Below are 17,099 nucleotides of genomic sequence, written 5' to 3' on the forward strand. Positions count from 1 at the left end.
CCTGCCCCGCGACGTGCCGGCAGCTGGCGCAGCCCTCCGCTCGCCCGGCCTCCCCCTCCCTGGTTCCGCGCTCTGGTTCCGCCATGGAATCCAACAAGGATGAAGCCGAGCGCTGTATTAGCATCGCCCTCAAGGCCATCCAGAGCAACCAGCCTGACCGGGCGCTCCGCTTCCTGGAGAAAGCGCAGCGGCTGTATCCGACGCCGCGAGTTCGCGGTGAGTGTGAAGTGCCGGAGAGACAGAGGGGCCATTAGAACTGATGGGGGGAATACGGGAACGGACCGAGGGGAACAGTTGGAGGAGGGGGAGGGGTAGCGAGGCGCGGCTACGCCTGCGCACTGAGGTGCGCGGTGGCCGCTGGGAGGTGTAGTCTTTCGCTCTCACGCCTCTCCGGGACGCTGGACACCTGATGCCAGGGGCGGCCGCGACTTCAACTTTTTGGGTGCTTGTGGAACCCTCTGAGATTTGGAGTTACCGACGATGAGAGGCGCTGGCGGGCGAGGGGAAGGGAACTTACCTGGAAGCGAAATCGAACTACTTTTCCCAAGGGGCCATTCGGTGGCCCAGGGTCGGTTGCCGGCCTGGGAACTATTATAGTTTAGGAAAATAAACATAACTCCTATGACGGAGAGAATGGGTTCTGGGGAGGGAAAGAGGACTTCTGACCTTCGCACGGCCTGGAAGGGTGTCTTCAAATCTTCACTCCCTAGCACGTCTCCGGGCGAGGGCCAGGGAACACCCTCCCGAAAGTAGAGCCTGCCTTCCCCCCCCTCCCCCCGGCTCCACACCACCGCCTTGCACCGGCTGCCCTGATGGCGGGCCCCTCACTTCCTCCTGGAAGCTCTTCACCGGCCTGTGAGATCCGGGGCTTGTTGGAGACGCTGGCCGCAGGCACCTCTCCCACCCTCGCCCACAAGAGTCCCTCAGTGACCCCCGTATGGACGGCTGGACAGCACAAGGCTGCCAAGTGTCCCGGGGCTGGGGCTTCCACGCCAGGGAGGGATTAGCGAGGTTGTCTCAGCTACTCAAGAGGAACCGTCTTTTTCTTTAAACTAAGACTTGAGAGAAGTTTTTCTTAATACAAGCTAGAAGGGAGAAAGAGGTAGTCCAGAGGGGCACCAGGGTGGCTCAGTCGGTTAAGCGTCTGCCTTTGGCTCAAGTCATGATCTCAGGGTCTTGCAGTTGAGCCCTGCATGAGACTCCCTGTTCAGCGGGGAGTCTGCTTCCCCCACTCCCTCTACTCCCTCTCCCCTGCACGTGTTCTCTCTCTCAGTCTCTCAAATAAATAAATAAAATCTTTAAAAAGAGAGACCATTAAAGATACAGGGATCATACCATCAGTTATGATGCAGTAAACCATCTGGTGTGTAACAGGTACTCCCACTCAGTTAACCTGAGTTCTTATCCTGACTGCTACACCATGCGATCTTTCTGAGCTTGGGTTTTCTTAGCTGGAAAATTAGAGGGTTGGTGCCGATAATGTGAGTAACAGTAATACCATAGGGCTTCTCCGTTTAGAACACTCCTTCTAGGGGTGCCTGGCTGGACCAGTCCGCAGAGCACACAACCCTTGATCTCTGGATTGTAAGTTCAAGCCCCAACTTTGATGTAGAGATGACTTAAAAATAATAATAATAAAATAAATCTTTAAAAAAAAAAGGAAGGAAGAAAGAAAGCCCTTTCAAGTGCATTTTCTCCCTTGAGCCTGCCCTATCAGGGAGGCAGAGCAAAGATTTGTTCTGTAGATGAGGAAATATCTCAGAGGCAAGGGACTTGCCCAAGATTACACAGCTAGAAATTGGAAAGTTCTGTGATTCTGTAAATGTTTAATAGAGGAATGAAATGAAAGAGCAGTCAGCCTCCTAACCTTCTTTGCCCACATTTGGAATTGAGAAGGGTGACCACCAGCAGAAGAGATCACCTGGAACGGTCCAGTTTTCCTCCTGACTACAGGTTGATCTTTGGCCTCTGCCTTCTCTTGGAAAGGGTTTCAGTCTGTATTTGCCAGGACTCCTGAGGTAACCTGCTCAAGGAGCTTCCCTAGAGAAATAAATCACACTCTGTAAGAGAGGAGCATGGTGGGATGGGGGCCCGCCAGTCTCAGAATCCTGTTTGATTCTAATGCTTTTGGGGACTCAGGAGCAGGCAGCCAAGAAAGGATGGTAACAACATGGCCTTTGGGGCTCTTTCTGTCAGCAGCCTCCTGGGCTAGTTCGGGGGCTTGGACTGGTGTCCTTCCCGGGGCTCAAGAAATGGAATTTGTTCAGGCAGAATAGTCACCTGCATGATTGTCATATTCCCGCTACTGTGGAGAGACTGTATGCCTCATGCCTCTCTAAACTTCACCTTAAATCATCTGCAGCCCTGTACTGAGCCGACAAGGACCTGGGGTTAATGTAGTGTGGGATGAAGAAGTCTTGGTTAAAAAAAATATTGGGTAGTTTACACTTGCTGTTTGAGGTTTGAGCTCATTCCAGGTGCTTGTTCAATGCTAAGACTTTGTTTTATTTGCAAAGTCCTCTGCTTGGTGCTAAGTGCAGATATGGCAGGATCTGTAAGACATGATCCTTCACCTCAAGCAGCTTATAATCTAGCGAAGGAGACAAAGTTATAGAAAAAATAATACTGTGGTTAAAGAAAAAATTCAGCACACTGTTAGATACCGAGGACTGAAGTTTAGACATGAAAGACCCAGTCTCTTCCCCCCGTGGGTTCACAGTCTGGTGAGCTGGAGCGGAGTGCTGGGGAGGGAGTGCTGAACTCTGAACTACCAGCAGTCTAGTGAGACTTAAAAATAATGGTAAAACACAGGTGATGGAAAATAGTGGTTGATCACAGTGAGGGAAAGCTTCAGGGAGGAAGACAGGCAGCATTTGAATTGCACTTTGGAGGAAGGGAACAGACTTGGAGAAGGACATACTGGGGAAGACATGGAGGCTGGAAGGTGTGAGGTTTGGGGGAGAGGATTGGGTGTAGCAAGATTTGGCAGCTGTGGAGGTGGTAATTTGAGTATAGAGAGATTGAAGGCTGGAAAGTAGGATGGGGCCAGATTGTGGAAATCCTTTCCTGCCAGACCAGGGTATTCATTTTATTCTGTAGTTGGTGAAAAGACCATTGAAGATTCTGATAGCAGGAATAAGGTAAGTGTACTCTTCTTAAAAGAGAACAGCATGAAGGGTTAATGAGAGGGAAGAGAGAGAGAGTTAGAAACCAACTGGGAGACCATTCACTGCAGTGACTAGGTCAGGAGCTCTGAGCGCCTGAGATAAGACATTCCCCAGCTGAGGATAAGGTCATTGGAGAGGCGGCACCACGCCTTGTGTGAGAGAGGTATGCTGAGGAGAAACGGGGACACAGAATCCAAGCCTGTGTCCCCGGGGGGGGAAAGCAAGGTTGAGGATGGTGGGTGGGAAGAGATGGGCAGAGTGCAAGGTGCCAGTGGCTGTTCCAAAGGAGCTGTCAGCGTGGAGCTCAGGAGAGAGCCCCATGTTCCAGCTGAAAGTCTGGTTGTCAGTTTGAAGGTGCTCACTGGAGTCAGGCCTGGCTGGGGTCACTGTGGGAAAGTGTCGAACACGCAGAGGAGGTTGCTGCAGGCACCACCACGGGCCACATCTGCCCTTAGCAAACGGGCAGAGACTGGGGAAGCAACAGAGTGAGATGGAGCGACAACAGGAAGAGGCGATCCCAGGAACGAGAGCAGCCAGGTGGCCATGGAGTGGAGTGTCGGGGAGGTGGTGAGCAACATGATCAGGCCTAATGGGAAAAGGGCAAGTCAAGAAGGATCAAGAGCATGGGTAGAAGATTGGTCTAGGAGAAGTGGAAGGACAGACAGAGGGAAAGGTTAGGGTGAGAGGAGACTCAGAGCAACGTTGAAGGGTCGAGGGACCTCACAGTGAAAAGGCTATGCTGCAGGACGTGGGACCAATGGCTGGACACTTGTACTGTGGAGTAGTAGCAGGGCCCTGAGCTGGGAAGTCCTAGGGCAGGGCTAGTGGGGGCGGTCAGTCCCCTTCTGGGAGTTTCTATCCAGCAACTGGCAGCCCTCTGGGCATGGCCTCTGCCTGAGGCTTGCAACAATGGTGGAAAGTACCGGATTTTTCAGGGAGCCGATGAGAACATCCTCAGTTTCCCCAGCACACACACAGAGAGGGTTATCCTGGACGATCTTGCAGCTCAGGCTGCTTGAGGGTCCTGGGGAAGTCAGGAAGGCCACGCTGGAAAGGCCAGCGGGTGGGGGAGGGATTTTGTTTTCAGAGTGTCAGAGTGAGAGATGGTGATGTACTGGTGAGGTCCAGGGTGGGGTCCTGGGGTTTCTCTCACTCCAGAGAAACTGACTGCAGGTCAGTCAGCCTTCCTGAGCCCTACTGTGCACTCAGCCCTTCCGTTCACCGAATCTTATCCACGCCTCCAAGCAGCCCTGTGAGGGCAGAGACCACGCCTTCACTGGTGGATTCGCTAACATGGCTCATCAGCAAAGGAGCCACACTGTCCAGGCCTGCTCCCAGGCTGCTGCCCTACGCTGGCCTCCCTTTCCCGACTCACTTTGAGCACTACAGTTACACAGAGAGAGCCTGGAAATAAAACGAGCAGTAACAGAGAACACTTAATGTTTGCTGAGTGTTGTGCTGAGTCCTTTACATGCATTTGCTCGTCTGCTCTTTCAACTCCCTTGAGGGAGATCCAGTTTTACATGAAGAAGCTAAATTGACTTGTCCAAGATGACCTTGCTAGCAAGCGGCAGAGCCGGCCCTGAACCCCGCCAGCCTCACCCTCCAGTCTGGCTTTGAGGAGGGGCCACCACTGGGGGCTAGGACCATACAAGTGCTCTCACTTCTCCCACTGCAGCTCTCGTTTCTTCCACCAGGTCCCTGTCTCTTTAGATGTCTCCCAGCTGTACTGCAAGGGCAGAGGCAGGGTTTGAACCCAACCTCGTCTGACTCCAGAATCGTCATGTTAGGCGGTTCTGTGTCATACTCGTTTGCGACATTTGCGAGGCAGTCACATCCCGCAGGTCTGGCGGAGGCAGTGTCCAGGCCAGGAGGGAGACCTGCTTGGCAGCAACCAGAAATCTTGATTTGCCAACTCAAGCAGGAGCCTTCTGTGTGGCCCAGAGCACATCCATTCCCCCCTTTGGGCTCCCTTTCTGCAATGTAAGGAAATTCGAGTGGCTGACTCCATGTAACTACCCTGAAAAGTTTCCAGAATCTTCCCTGAGGAATACTAGAGCGCGTCCATCCCACCCCCTGGCTGATGCTCCTATGTATCTATCTGTAGCAGTTGAATGGTTGGTCGTGTTGTCCTTAGGGTGTGTTAGCTCAGCGTGGACCACTGAGGCTTCCAGAGAAACTGAAGTAAGTTCTTGAAATGCCCTCCCAACCCAGCAAACTGGCTCCTCCCTCTGTCCCATCTTCATCAGCATCTCTTCATCTTTTGTTCTCTTTGTTTGCCTGGCATGGACCTGGCATCTGGGACAGTCTGAAATCTCATGGTTCTGGCTGGGTCCAAAGCCTGCTGAGTGCTGACACTTTGCCTTCCTAAGCCCTGGAGCTCCCTGGCCCCACCTGCTCGGGTCCCCTCCCCGGCCAGCCAGTTCATCAGCCTGTGTCATAATATCAGCAGCTACTCATTTTGAACTTTCACTCTGTGCCAGGTGCTTACACGTTATCTCATTTCATCCTCATACACCCCATTAGCCATGGATCCCCTAGGAAACTGAGGTTCAGACAGATTGTCTATTTTTTATCGGCCAGGGCCATACTGCTAGGACGTGACTGAGCTGAGATTTGAACCCAGGTCTTTCTGAATTTAACTTCTCTATTTGGAACGACTGTGCTGGAAAGGGTTCCCCATGCCCAATGCCAGACTCAGGCAGTCCGGGCTAGCATAGTTCAGAACAAGGTTCTGGGAGCTGGGCATCCAGGCATTAAGTGCTACCTCCCAGCTTATGTAGCCGTGGGCCACTGGATCACACACACGGCTCTTTTTTATAATGGGGATGGTGGTAGTGAGACCAACCTCTAAGGCCATTGTTCAGATTAAGTGAACTAGTACACGCAGAGCACCGTGTCCGGGCCTGCCTAGCACACGGTGAGCGCTCGGCACGCCCTCCCGGGCTTGCCTCCTTCATGCGAGGCAGGCTTGACCGACAGCTCCTTTCTGAGGGAGGCCACCTCAAACAGCAGCAGCTCAGGGTACAGTGTCCCACTCAAGTCCCAGGGTTCTGCTCCCAGCAAGCCCTGCCCCTGGCCCCTTGTGTGAGGCGCAGGTATGTTGCTTTAGAGGGTGTCTGACACCCAACACGGTGCATTGAGCCCAGAAGGCTCCTGGCATGTTGGAAAGAAACTGGGGACCAGCCGGAGGCAGTGCTGTCCTTCCTCAGCACAGTGTCCTGGGTCCCTGCAGTAGTCCAGGTGCCTGGCTTCCCAGGGCACTGTACCCCAGGCATGACCAGGGTTTCCAGAACTAGTTGTGTGCCTGGAATAAATGGGCACAGGGAACTTTGGCCAGAGATTCGGGCTCTTCCTGATTGAGTAGCAGAAACCGTGGAGTTGGGTTTGAGTCACTGGGACCCTGTCTGAGGGTGACAGCTGATGTCCTACTTAGACTCTGAACACTGAAGTAGGATGTTTGACATGGCAGCCACTCGAAACGTGTGAAGAATAGCAAGTAGCAGAGGCTGTCTTTATCCTGGGTCTCCTACCATGTCTGGCCCTCTGGGGCAAATTCCTTGCCTCCATTCCCCCTCACAGCTAAGTAAAAACCTCCAGGAGGCCTTTCCCGCCAATCCCGGCTGAAACAGGTGGTCCTGCTAAGTGGGGTCTCCTTTGAGATGGGCAGAGCACTTTGCCCATCTCAACAGAGTCTGTTAAACACACTTCTTTGGGGGGGCACCTTGGTGGCTCAGTCGGTTAAGCATCTGCCTTCGGCTCACGTCATAATCCCAGGGTCCTGGGATCGAGCCCTACATTGGGCTCCCTGCTCAGCGGGGAGTCTGCTTCCCCCTCCCTCTCTGCCTGCCACTCCCACTGCCTCATGTGCTCTCTCTCATGCTCTTTCTCAAATAAATAAATCTTTTTAAAAATAAATAAGCACACTACTTTGGGATTTTTAAAACCTGAAGGGTTTGTGGTATGTTTTTATGCAGAGTTTTAAGTTAACCTATACCCAGGAGTGCCTGGCTGGCTCAGTCTGTAGAGCATGCAACTCTTGATCTCGGGGTTGTGAGTTTGAGCCCCACGTTGGGTGTAGAGATTACTTAAAAAGAAAATCCTAGGGGCGCCTGGGTGGCTCAGTCGTTAGGCGTCTGCCTTCGGCTCAGGTCATGATCCCAGGGTCCTGGGATCGAGCCCCACATCAGGCTCCCTGCTCCACGGGAAGCCTGCTTCTCCCTCTCCCACTCCCCCTGCTTGTGTTCCCTCTCTCACTGTCTCTCTCTGTCAAATAAATAATTAAAAAAAAAAAAATCCTAAAAAAAAAAAAGGTTTAAAATAACCCCTACCCTGACAACTGCTGAGATCTGTGGATCCTGTAGGCGGCTATCCCACTAGTGCGCACCGCCCCCCTCCCAGCCCTAGCCCAGGCCCAAGTCAGGGAGGGAGCTAGTGGCTTTGCTGGGAGAAGAAGCAGGTGGGATGCGGGGTGGGGGCGGGGTCCTGGCCTCTCCCAGGACCAGGCAGCCCCTCAGCTATGGCACGTGGCCTTGCTGGAGCAGGAGCCCTGAATGCTTTGCTTGCCTCGCACAGCCCTGATTGAGTCCCTCAACCAGAAACCACAGTCTGCCGGTGACCATCCCCAACCCACAGACGCGACCCACAGGAAAGCAGGTGGGGCCGATGCCCCCTCGGCCAACGGAGAAGCTGGAGGAGGAGAGAGCACTAAAGGCTACACTGCAGAGCAAGTAGCAGCAGTAAAAAGGTAGAGGGGCTGGAGCCTGGTGCTGCTGGGAAGTTTCCAGATCTAGAGCAGGCTTCCTGCAGCCTGTCCTCCACGTCACATCTGCCTGTGGTCTGGGTGGGCCCTGGGAGGGTCCTGAGGATGGACGAGCTCCAGCTGAGCCGGCTCACCAGGCCCCAGAATACAGTGTGGGAATCAGGGCTCTGCTGTCCCCTCCCACCACGACAACCCACGGCGGGGGCTGGAAGTGCTAACTCCGCCGCGGCTGGCTTCCTGTGCTGCCGGCCGGCCAGCGAGCCCCGGCTCTTTACACGGCTCTGCTTATCAGAGATGGGGCTCGGGCTCCCCTTTCAGCTTCTCCCCCGCCCCCAACAAAGACCCTTTCAGACCAGAGCCTGTGTGGCACAGAATGGAGACAGGAAACGGTTATCCCTCCAGGGCTTGGGCAGACCCTGCACAGACACTGACAGTCCTGAGGTGGCCTCCGGTGAGGGTGCTGTTAGCAAAGGGAAATGGTTCCTGGCCTGAAACACAGCAGCTGCCCCCTCGGAAATCCCAGATGTATTCTGGGTGTTTTCCCCTGGGCCCTACCTGACTCCCCATCCCAGGTGGAGCTTACTGAGGCTCCCTTGTCCCCGAGGTCTGACAGCTGACCTAGAGTTGCTGTCAGCCGTGCCCTGCTGGTCCCCCTGAGCCTGCTCAGAGCTGTGTGCCCACACTCGTTTCTTGCTGCCCTCACCTCACGGCCCTGGGCCCACTCTACCCCTTCCCCCAGGGTCAAGCAGTGTAAAGATTACTATGAGATCCTGGGGGTGAGCAGAGGGGCCTCCGATGAGGACCTGAAGAAGGCCTACCGCAAGCTGGCCCTCAAGTTCCACCCAGACAAGAACCACGCCCCTGGTGCCACTGAAGCTTTCAAAGGTAAGCGAGCCTTGGTTCCCTGCTGTTTGGTGTTTTTATCTCCTGCCCTTCGGAAGGAATAAGAGGCCAAGACAATCTTTCCAGGAAGTGGCCTTGGACCCAAGTCCCCTGGGCTCAGGAGCTGCTTCCTGGAAAGAAAGTCCTGGTAGCCACCTCCAGCCTGTCGGAGTCTGTCAGAGCTCCGATGGCACCAACCCTGCCTCTCCTTCCTCCAAGTTCCCCAGGAATGACAGGAGGGGAGCTGAGGACCAGTGGCTTCACGGTGGCATAGCGACTGAGGGGCAGAAGGAGGCCTCCTAGGTTCACCCATATGCACATCCCCATCTTGGGATCTTGGTAACAGTTTCCCTGTGCTGAGGGGCAGAGTAGCCTCAGGTCCGTGGCCTAGTGGCCTTCTCATCTCCAGCAGCCAGCCCTGCGCTACACACGTACTCACGTGAGGCAGTGACCACAGCCAAGAGGGGAGCCTTTGGCGGAGCAGATGGCAGAGCAGACCCCTGAGACCCGCTGTGCTGTCTCCCAGGCCCAGCCTTGTTACTCCATTCCAGGCTGCTTAGGGTCCATCCTGCTTGGGTGGGGGTAGTCTGAAGGCATCATCCCCGTCAGCCAGCCCCAGGGGGAGAAGGTCAATAGGAGGGGGTAGGCAAGGTAGCCATGGCTGACGTCGCTCCAGCCCTGCCTTCTGCCTGCAGCCTGCACGACAGACGCCGAGAGGCCAGACCTAGCCCGGCTGCCGGGGATGGCGGGGGTTACGGATGCCCTCGTGGCGATGGCAAGAGGAGGGGATCCTCCTTATTCTCAAGGTTTGCAGGTTGCAGATGCAGCTCTGACCCGCTCCTTTGAGAGAGTGAGCCGCTTGAGAAGGAGCAAGAGACTAAGGAGGGCCTGGAGCTGGGTCCATTGAGGCACAGGTTTCCTGCCTAGGGAGCCCTAATGGGGAGGCCTTGGGGCCAGGCCAGGGAACAGATGCTGGGACCTGGACCCCGGGAGGAGAGGGCTCGCCAAGCCACACTACCGGCAGTGGAGAGGTTTTGACTACAACCTGGTGATTGGGCCTTTCCCGGCAGTTGCTGTAGGAGTAAGTAAGATAAGGCCCATAAAGGGCCTGGGGCATAGAAAAATCTGTCCAGACTGCCTAGATCCACTCAGAATTATTCCTGCCTGCCCCGCTCCCTACACGTGCCCAACAGCCAAACTTCTGCTGGCCCCAGGGACTCCCACTTCCTAAAGCACCACTTGCGTACCTAAAGGAAGGGAGCTCTTGGCTGCCATCATGGGAGCCTCCCCCTGCGTGCCCCATGTCTTCAAGCCTGACTTAAACCTCCTTTCTAGCCATTGGCACAGCATATGCGGTACTTAGTAACCCGGAGAAAAGGAAGCAGTATGACCAGTTCGGTGATGACAAGAGCCAGGCAGCCCGGCACGGCCATGGGCATGGGGACTTCCACCGTGGCTTTGAGGCGGACATCTCCCCTGAGGACCTCTTCAACATGTTCTTTGGTGGTGGCTTCCCGTCTAGTAAGTACCCCGCCCTCCCCACAGGCCTCCCTGGGGTGATGGTGGAAGACTGGATGCCAGCCCCCCACTTCCCAGCAGTCCCGCCCCCTGACTCAGTCCCTCTGATCTCCAGGTAATGTCCACGTCTACAGCAACGGCCGCATGCGCTATACCTACCAGCAAAGGCAGGACCGCAGGGAGAACCAGGGTGACGTGAGTGAGGAGGGCACCGGGGAGAGCAGGGGAGGGTGCCAGGCCCCACCCAGGGTGCAGGGCCTGAAGGGGAAGTGACATCCCCAGCTGTCCATTCTGGGAGGGCATTGCCCCCACCATTCTCAGCTGAGGAGCCATCTTGGGCCCCCCCCCCTTGCCATTCTGCGAGCGACGCCAGAGGGAGCCACACTCCGCAGTGCTGCCCAGGAGGGGTGGGGCTTTGATGGCCTCTGTTAGGGAATGTCATGCAGAAACTTCTCCACCTACGGACAGGGTTGAGTGTGAATGGCCTTTGTGCAGTCCATTTGTTCATAAGGCCACAGTGGCATTTTCTAAGCGATGGGAAGTGAAACTTCACAAGAGAATTGTAAAGGGTGACAGAGGTTGTTGACTCTTGTTTCTTTCCAGCACTCTTAAAAAATGTACACAAAAACTATAACCAGACAGTGCTTCGAAAGCATTTTGAATGCCACAGGTTAAGGAACAGCTAGCTGACCAACATTAAGATACCGTGGACGATTCCAGAGCATTGAAAATTGTGGCAGGTGGAGGGGGTCGCCTACGTTCGGTCATTGTGGCCTTATGTTTTTATTTATTCATTTTTTTAAATCGTGTGTATGTGTGTATTAAACATACAGAAGAGTTTTTAAAATCACAAATTATCACACGGTGAACAAATGTGTTTTTACTTACAATTTTGTAACTGGCGATTTTGGAATCGGTTATGTAGTAAAAACTTCCCTCCTGCCCTGCCTGCCAGTGTCCTGGAGGCAGCTGCTCTTGCTCGTGTTTTTGGTACCGTCTGACAAGCAGACACTTGCAGGTACCCTGTTCCTCTGTGTAACACCAGTTGCCGTTTTGTGTTCATCTAGGGGAGCTGGCAGGTGGAGGAGCATCTGTATTTCGGGGGCCCTGGGGGTGGGGTGGGGCGAGAGTCGTGTCGTGGCCTGTTTATATGGCGGCTGCGCCTCGTGCCGCCCGGGAAGCCGGTGGTGACTGCGGCCGCCGCGGAGCGCCCACCCACAGCCAGCTTGGGTGACCACTGGCCCTTCCCTCCAGGGCGGGCTGGGGGTCTTTGTGCAGCTGCTGCCCATCCTCATCCTGATCGTCGTGTCGGCGCTCAGCCAGCTCATGGTCTCCAGCCCTCCATACAGCCTGAGTCCACGGCCGTGAGTACTTGCGCCTAGGGATGGGACTGGGGTGCTGGGCCGACAGGGACTTGGGGTTCTCAGCCCCCATCAGCGGCCTTCCTTCCCATCCTGTGCATCCTTGATCACAGTGCAGAAATCTGGCTTAGAATCCAGAAAACACACTTTCCCTGTTGAGCTTAGGTTCTTGATCTTTTAGGATCACGGTCCCCTAAGAAAATGGAGTGAAAACTGAAGATCTTTTCCCTCGAACACTGCACATGCACACAGTTTTGCACACGATTTCACAGGCTTCATGCCCCCCCCCCAATCTGCTGATCTTGAGAGAAGAACCTCTGCTCTTAAGTTCTGGTTGGGGGCCTTGGGGCCATGGAAAGAATAGGGACTGTAAAATCAAACAGAGCAAAGGTGGCTTTGAATCCCAGCTACTCTATTAACTAAGCAGCTGTGTGACCCTGGACAAGGGTCTGGGCTTTGGTTTCCTCATCTATACAGTGGGAATAACAACATCTATCTGCTTGTGAAAAACAAATGAGTAGTACACATAAAATGCCAGGCTCAGGGCACCCGGCTGGCTCATTCGGTGGAGCGTGCAACTCTTGACCTCGGGGTCTTGAGTTCGAGCCTCATGTTGTGTATAGAGATTACCTTAAAAGAAATAAGCAAAATGTTTGTTAAAAAATGCCAGACTTGTCAGAAATGTTCCCCCGTATTTGTTGAATGAATATATGGTCTCAGCTGCCAGTAGTGAACTAGGGCAAGTTATTTGGCCTTTTAAGGTATCAGCTCCCCTCGTTTATTTCCAGCCCCTGGCACCATATCTGATGCATAGTTATAGAGTGGGTGCTCAGCTCCTATTGGTGGGAGCTCTGTGCTCCCAAAGCAGCCTGGCCCCGCCTGGGAGCCTGGCGGCCTTCCTCTCGGCCAGCAGGGGGCAGAGTCGGGCTGCTGGGCCCATCCAGGCGGCCCAGGCTCTCTTGAGGCCTGTTGCCAGCCAGCCCTTTGCTCTGCAGCTGCAGAGGCAACAGGGGGCAGGTAGGGGCTGTCCTCCCCCCAGCACTGTCTTCTGTTTGTGTGTCGAGGCTCTTCCCACAGCCTGCAGAGCCCTCTCGGTCTCTAGGACCGAGAGCTGGAAGACCACAGCTCCTCGGAGTCCTTCTGTCATGTTGTTTCTAAGCCTCTGAACTCCAGACTGAGAGTTCCCGGGTAGGCAGGCAGGCCCTGGGCAACAATCGGCTTAGGGGAGTAATGCCGAGATAGGAGGCACAAGGAGCCCGACTCACACCCCTAATCAGGAGCCGAGCCCAGCCTCCCTTCCTGCGCCGACCAGGGCCTCTCAAAAAGGGGCTTCTCCCCACAGGCCGCAGGTCAGCAGTGTGGTAAGCAGGGCTGGCCATAGTCTGGACCCCTTGCATGGGAGGGACACTCTGCCAGTTCTTCAGACCCTCATTTTGCGTGTTGTACGAGTCCCCGCTCTGGTTAGGAAGGAAGCAAGTCCTCCTGTTGGGGGGCCCTGTTGTCCCTTAGAGCTGCCCTGGGCCTGGGCGCTGGTGCCCACTTTGTGCCTGATGTATTTCCGGCCAGGTCGGTGGGCCATGTCCACAGGCGAGTCACTGACCACCTGAATGTCGTCTACTACGTGGCAGACACCTTCTCTAAGGAGTACACGGGCTCCAGCCTCAAAACAGTTGAACGGAATGTGGAAGACGATTACATCGCCAACCTCCGAAACAACTGCTGGAAGGAGAAGCAGCAGAGTGAGTGTGTGTGGGTCACAGGCCAAAGCTTGAGAGCAGGGAAGAGAGAACTCTGCCCACCAGGGATTTGTGGACCCAGCACCAGGCACGGCCTTGTACCAGCCACCTCCTGGTCCAGAGCGGGACCCCACCCCTGGTTACGTGGGGCTGGGAGCCAGGGGCTACCTAGAGATCTCCACGTTCCCATAAATCATGGCCATCAGCCTGAGTTTGGCTGCCAGAGGTAAGGATGTCGAGATAGGCCGGAGCATGTGTCCTGGCTGCCAAGTGATCAGGCATCCAGCTCAGTTTGTGGGACCCCAGCGCGGTCGAGCCAGGATGACCGCTTCTTTCCTTCTCACAACTGGGACCATAGTCTTTGCTCTCCAGGGTCTTTCCTGAAGAGAGGCCAGCTCTGCCGCAGCTCCAGGGCCTGTGACAGCCTTTCTCCCACTCCCACAGGCTGGGCAGGTGCTCTAGTAGCCTTTGGGAGACTCCAGGTGCACCCTAACTCTGCCCCGTTGCTTTGCAGAGGAAGGCTTGCTATACCGGGCCCGCTACTTCGGTGACACGGATATGTACCACAAGGCGCAGAGGATGGGCACCCCGAGCTGTAACCGACTGTCAGAGGTGCAGGCCTCCCTGCATGGATAGTCCCGGGCCAGCCACGCCACGGAGGTCCAAGTATGAGCCAGGGCCTCTGCCCTGCAACTCTTGGCAGCTCTGGCCCTGGTCATGAGGCAGAGGAGGGCGGGAGGGCGAGAGGGGAATGGCCTGTTGATTAGGGCACAGACTCCTTGTCCCCAGCCTGACCTCCAGCCTGCAGAGCTGGGGCAGCTCCAGGGTATGCTCAGGCCTCTCACGCTCCTGTGTACCCTGCGCCCAACTCCCTGGCCCTGGGAACGTGGGGAGCCCAAGAGCCAGGCAGAAGGGGGAATTGAAGGCCACTGCTAAGGGCCATGTGTGTTTCCCTGGTCTCATCCAGCCCCCAAGTCACCACAGCCCTTTCCCAAGTACAACAGACTACTATCTGTTTAGGCCACCAAGTACTTCTGGTCCCAGGATAGCCCCCCCACCCCCCCCCCACACACCCTCCCCATCTGACATCAGGAAGAAACCCATGAGAATGGGTGGGCCAAGATCCCGTGCTCTTGCTCTGGCCTTCCAGGCAGGAGGAAATGGAACAGGATGGATAGGCAGCCCCACAGTGGGCCGGGGAGGGAGCCAACATGCTGGGAGCAGGAGAGGCCTGTGTACCCTGACCCCTTGCCCTCTGGTGGAATCCAAGGCGCTCTCTCAAGTGCTAGTGCACCCGCAGCCTGGAGGCATTTCGGCCTGCCCTGGGCGCGTCTCACCTGTGGTCTAGGGGAGAGAGCAGACGGCATGAGTTGAGGGTCGAAGGCAGAGCCTTTAGTACAGAAGGGGTGGGGAAAAAATGCCAAGTCACTGGTCACAGGCTTCCGCCTCCTTTGCCCCTGCATGTGGGTAGCGAGCTCGGCTCCCAGCGCTTGCCGGAGGGGACAGACTGGACCGAGCCCAGAGAGCGGAGCAGAGCTGGCGAAGGTGCTTCTCTGTGTCGGTACCTGCCCGTCCGTCCTCTGCCTGTGCCCCCCCCTTGGCAAGGGTCCAGCCCCAGACGCTGTGCTTGGAGGCCATCTGCTAGCACCTCCGGGAGAGTGACAGAGCGCAGGAGGGAGACCGGTTGGGGCCGAGGTGGGCAGGACGGCAGCCGGGGGTCGGCTTGTTTGTGCAGGCTGAGCTGGCGGCTCCAGGCCCTGGGACTGCTGAGCTAACTGTTCCCACTCTCCTCCCCAGACCATGAAATCCCTGGAGAATTTTTGGTGACATGCACTGAGCCAAGGTGATGGACTGTGTATTTAAGGAAAGACATAAAAAGAAAAAAAAATTAAAATGGAATTGGAGGCCGAGCGCCGCCCAGCTGCCCTCTCTCTCACCCAGTAAATGCTGAAAGCTCTTAGGACAGGAAAACCTGCCGCGGGGCTGCTTCCCTTCCTCCCCGGGCTGGCAGAGGCTCCACTTCGGCTCTCTCCTAGGATACGGAAACCATGGCAACGAAAGTAGAATGTAAAACTTGGAGCAAACGGCTGTGGAAAGGGCTGGGGGAGGGGCCGCCCAACTGCCTTCCTCCCCCTCCTGGGAACCCCCACCGGTCACCTCTCTGTGGAAGCCAGTCAGAGGCGTTGGCCAAGGATAGGAGGAGGAGGGGCGAGAACTCTCCATAGAATGTGATTTATAGAGCAAGTATAAGTGTGTGTGTGTGTATATATATATATATCTATTTATATGTAAATAGCATATTTAAAGATATATATATATATATATAGTCTGCTTTTTAAACTATGCAGGGATTTGGTTAAGTTATTTAGCTGATTTCTTCCCTGTTTTAGAAAACAAGGCCTGTGTGGGGAAGGTAACTTGGTCCTTCAGAGGCTAAACATTGGCCATAGCTGACAGCCTGAGGGGCAGTCGGGTCGCAGGTTTTCACGCTCCCCTCAGCCCCAGCCTGCTTTTGATGGCAGCGGTAATCATGATAGTGTAAGTGTAGAGAACTCAGAGGTTGCCAGGGTTACGATGAAGCTGGAGGGGAGCAGGCTTTCAGAGGAGAAAGTGCCCCTGGGGCCAGGTGCCCTGTCAGGATCCAGTCATAGTGGAGGCCGCCCCCCCAGGCCGCCTGCGGGTGTGAGACCACCCGCCACAAGCTTTGGTCAGCTCAGGTGGGCTATTGGGCCTGGGGCCCAGGAGCCCTCTGCCCCCCCCCCGCCCCGCCGCAGAGAGCAGGGTTAGAGGGGGACCAAGTTCTGCCTGGCCGCCCCCCCCTCAGTCCCAAAGTGGTTTTTGCCTTATAGATGCCCCAGGGCACAGCTCCGAGTTGTGGCTGCTGGTTTTTCCCAAGTCAGGCACCAAGGACTCCAGACGGTTCTTCCTCCAAGAGTCAGCCAGATGATGCCCAAGACCCTGGGGGCAGCAGCCGACTCCTGAAGAAAGTCTGGGCCTGTGGTTACCTCTGTCTCCACCATCCACGGACGTGATGCCACTCGGCCGTCTGTTGCACTTTGGACAAAGGCTGCACCCGAACCAGAAGGGTTTTCTACTCACCTTGAAGTGAGGATTTTTCTCACAACAGCAGTTGCTGCCAGGGGAAGGGAGGGAGGTTTTATTTATTCCCACAGTTTATACTGGGCCTTCTGGAATTACCGTTCTTCCCAAATTTTCCTCTGGCAGTGGGTGTGTCCTGGAGCCTGCCACCTTCCAAAGCCTTACTTCCCCGGGCTGCCAGCCAGGAGGTGATAACCATCCTCCCTGAGTTTCTCTTGGCTCTTTTTTTTTTTTTTAAGTCCCCCCCCCCCAACTGAATTAAGATTCTTGCTGGGAAAGGAAGCTTGGTAAAGAAGTGTCAGGTCTGATTTTTGAATGAGATCCTACCCTGTGACGCGGCAGCCACCCCGGCCCAGAGAGACGATAAGAACTGGACGTGGGCAAGAGCGCCCCGCCCATGGTGGCCCTGGTGCTCTGCCGCCACCACCCCTACCATCTGGTCTTGGTAGACGTCCCCAGGTGGGCTGACCCATGTGCAATAAGAACATAGATCCTAAAGGATCCCCTGAGAAGCTGTATTTCTTGAATTAGAATTCTACAATTGTACATCTATAAATAAATGTTTATTATGTGA

General features: G+C 55.3%; 1 protein-coding gene across 6 annotated transcripts; it reads left to right on the forward strand.

Annotated features, from left to right (window-relative positions):
* DNAJB12 (DnaJ heat shock protein family (Hsp40) member B12) lies at window positions 1-17,099 on the forward strand. 6 transcript variants are annotated; one of them, XR_012374217.1, is made up of 10 exons: window positions 1-216; window positions 7,743-7,914; window positions 8,669-8,814; window positions 10,147-10,332; window positions 10,445-10,524; window positions 11,584-11,693; window positions 13,257-13,429; window positions 13,941-14,092; window positions 15,224-15,269; window positions 16,276-16,360. XR_012374217.1 is itself a non-coding variant. In XM_073878853.1 (10 exons), the coding sequence occupies exons 1-9, from the start codon at window positions 84-86 to the stop codon at window positions 15,251-15,253; spliced, it is 1,128 nt and encodes a 375-aa protein (XP_073734954.1). In that variant the 5' UTR covers window positions 3-83; the 3' UTR covers window positions 15,254-15,269; window positions 16,276-16,409. The 6 variants fall into 6 exon arrangements, 5 of the variants coding, with proteins under 5 accessions (XP_073734951.1, XP_073734952.1, XP_073734954.1 ...); XM_073878853.1 differs by having other exon boundaries at window positions 3-216; window positions 13,941-14,038; window positions 16,276-16,409; XM_073878850.1 differs by having other exon boundaries at window positions 15,224-16,418.

Source organism: Callorhinus ursinus, unplaced genomic scaffold (genome assembly GCF_003265705.2).
Source record: "Callorhinus ursinus isolate GAN/ISIS: 27379988/994484 unplaced genomic scaffold, GSC_fseal_2.0 scaffold31, whole genome shotgun sequence".
Classification (NCBI taxonomy): domain Eukaryota; kingdom Metazoa; phylum Chordata; class Mammalia; order Carnivora; family Otariidae; genus Callorhinus; species Callorhinus ursinus.

Coding starts and splice junctions, on each gene's coding strand:
- DNAJB12 (XM_073878849.1), top strand. CDS start 84: ATGGAATCCAACAAGGATGAAGCCGAGCGCTGTATTAGCATCGCCCTC. Junction 10,525..11,583: donor GCAGGGAGAACCAGGGTGAC/GTGAGTGAGGAG, acceptor CCTTCCCTCCAG/GGCGGGCTGGGGGTCTTTGT. Junction 14,039..16,275: donor GCTGTAACCGACTGTCAGAG/GTGCAGGCCTCC, acceptor TTTGCCTTATAG/ATGCCCCAGGGCACAGCTCC.